This window comes from Diaphorina citri, unplaced genomic scaffold, assembly GCF_000475195.1.
Source record: "Diaphorina citri unplaced genomic scaffold, Diaci psyllid genome assembly version 1.1 scaffold10716, whole genome shotgun sequence".
NCBI classification, from domain to species: Eukaryota; Metazoa; Arthropoda; class Insecta; order Hemiptera; family Psyllidae; genus Diaphorina; species Diaphorina citri.
The window spans coordinates 17,987-20,494 of NW_007388090.1; the positions used below are offsets into that span (position 1 = coordinate 17,987).

Here is a 2,508-nt window from a genome sequence, read left to right on the forward strand (position 1 = left end):
ATCTCTGAACAATAAAACCTTCCTGTCCCTTTCAGAGACGCTGCAATGATGTCCATCCGAAGAAAGATCATGGGACAAACACCGGCTCAAATCAAGGAAATCAAACAAGAAGACATCGATCTTCCCGTAACCGAGAAGGATTTCCGGGAAGCCATCGCAAGGTGTCGGAAATCGGTGACCGCTCACGATCTATCCAAATATGATTCCTGGATGAACGAGTTTGGCTCACACTAATCGTCTGAAAGACACCACGAAGTAGAGGCAGATGAAATCGCCTGAGGGTAGAAAGATGAGCTTCCAGATATTATATGAGGGATGGTTGTGAAAATGTGTCAACTAGTCCCCGCCCTCCCGTCCAGATATTGACCATGATCCAGATATTGACATGTTGCTTAACCTCCAATGTCCTGTTGGGGAAAAGATGTATCAAATGACTTCATAACCATTATTGTGTGTCAAACGTAGCTAAATTGCTGGCTTTAAATCTTCTGTGACTACTGCATCTCCTATTTCTCTGTACAACATCAACAGAGGTTTGTACATTTTAACCTTTTGCGGACAGATTCATGTGTCACATGAAATCATGGTTCCGCCATTATGGTAGGAGAAATATAACTTGAATCTGGCGATACGGTAGGATTCATGTCCAGCATGAAGCTACAGATTTACTCGCTACGGTCGGCTTGATTTTTACAGATAGGAGGCGTTACGGTAGGACGTGCCTAGGAACTTGTGTATCTTTTGCTCCTTTCAAATGCAGACTGAAAAGCCGGTGTTTGTTTATTATGATTCCAAAGCATTCGGAATTATAGTCCGAAGATTTCCGAAGAAGACAAAAAAAACCAGATGTTTCTATCTCAACTAGGAAAAAAAAGAAAATAAATTAAAAGCGAGGGAACAATTTCATGTGTGACATGAAGCCTACCACAAATCGCTTTTCGGAGGTTTCATGTCTCACATGAATCCTACCGTATTTGAAAAAAATGTTTTGTTTACGTCTGACTGTAACAACAACGCTTGAGTTTCATGTGGGACATGAATCCTACCGTAAGAGCGATTCTGGTGAAATTGATTCTGTACGCAAAAGGCTAAGATCTAGTGAAAAAGCGGTGTAAAGTGAGTAAGGCTGGTGTTTTACGGTCGAGTGTACTGGCGGGCGGAAAACACTGCCTTTACATCTCAAGCCAATAAATTATACCGGTATTACCAATATACCAATTTATTATGACGGTTTCACCGACGTATTATACCAATTTTCCACCGGTTTGAACGGTGCTTTAGGTCTGTTGAACCTCCTCATTTATTTGGGAGGGAGGTGGTACCTATGAAACAACATAATATCAGAAGGAACATTTTAATTTGATTACATTGACCACTTCTCTATTTTTTTTTTTTTTTTTTTTTTTTAAGAGGTTTGACAGAGGGAACTGTAACTCTAGGGTCTTATCGTCCCGAAATCGGAGAGAGAAGGAAGACAGGATAGGAGAAAGCCAGCCGTTCCGAGAACGAACATTATCCCATCAGGATAAAATCCGCCCCGGGCGGGAATCGAACCCGCGGCCTAGCGCGTACAAGGCAGACGCACTACCAACTAAGCTAACTAGGCTGGCAAACAAACTTGATTGACCGAAAATTTTGAAAAATCTTTTCTTACCTGCTATCAGACAGGGTCGGATATTGTTCTTCCTGGCAATGGACACGGATATGGTTTTAGCCAACATTTCAAACTGGTTTATCTGAGCCTTCTGATTGGTTGAAGGATCGGTTCCGCCTTTCTCGTTGGTTGAACCACTTGTTGCTTCTCTCTGATTGGAGAACGAATTTGTTGCGCTTCTGCCATTGGTGGATTCGTTAATTCCTCTTCTATCATTGGTGGATCTTTTCTCCACAAAATCCTCCGCCTCACTACCATCTTCAGAATCTGCTATAGCTCTACGACCGCGGGCCTTTGGTTGAGTTCTGCCTTTAGCACCCTTTTTGTCGACTTTCTTTCCTCGTGTTCTTCTGTCTACAAAATCGGCTACCTCTTCTTCTTCGGCCTTTTCTTCGTCTTCGCTTTCTTCTTCTTCACTTTCCTCATCTTGTTCTTCTTCTTCGCTTTCAATTGCTTTGCCTCGTTTATTTTTGTCTCTATTCTTTATTCTTTGCTTGTTTCTAGTTTCCTCTATTTTCTCTTCTTCTTCTTGTTGTTCTTCGTCTTCTTCTTCATTACTTTCCTGTTCAACTTCTTCTTCTTCTCGGGATTCCTCCAATTCTTTTTCTTCTTCTTCGCTATCTATTGTTTTCTTGGTTCTTCTATTGGCTACGCGGTTGTTTTTAGTTGGTACATCCTCTTCTTCTTCGCTTTCTACTGCCTTCTTACCTCTTCCATTGCCTCCTCTTTCGTTTCTAGTTGGAATATCGCTTTCCATGTCTTCATCATTATCAGTTTCTTCATCATTATCACTTTCTTCCTCATTTTCTTCTTCGCTTTCAATTATTTTTCTGCTTCTGGCGTTGGTTTTTACC

The 2,508-nt window shown here is 41.4% G+C and overlaps 1 protein-coding gene across 1 annotated transcript in view; it reads right to left on the reverse strand.

Moving 5' to 3' along the window:
* Nucleotides 1-2,440, reverse strand: part of LOC113472939 (cilia- and flagella-associated protein 251-like) — a 10,551-nt gene extending 8,111 nt beyond the window's left edge. Inside the window, exons 1-2 of the mRNA XM_026832725.1 lie at nucleotides 2,363-2,440; nucleotides 1,655-1,805 (exon numbers count right to left, since the gene is read on the reverse strand). Coding sequence (XP_026688526.1) covers nucleotides 1,655-1,805; nucleotides 2,363-2,440 — 229 coding nt within the window. The remainder of the gene's footprint in view (nucleotides 1-1,654; nucleotides 1,806-2,362) is intronic.
* Nucleotides 2,441-2,508: the final 68 nt, after the last annotated feature.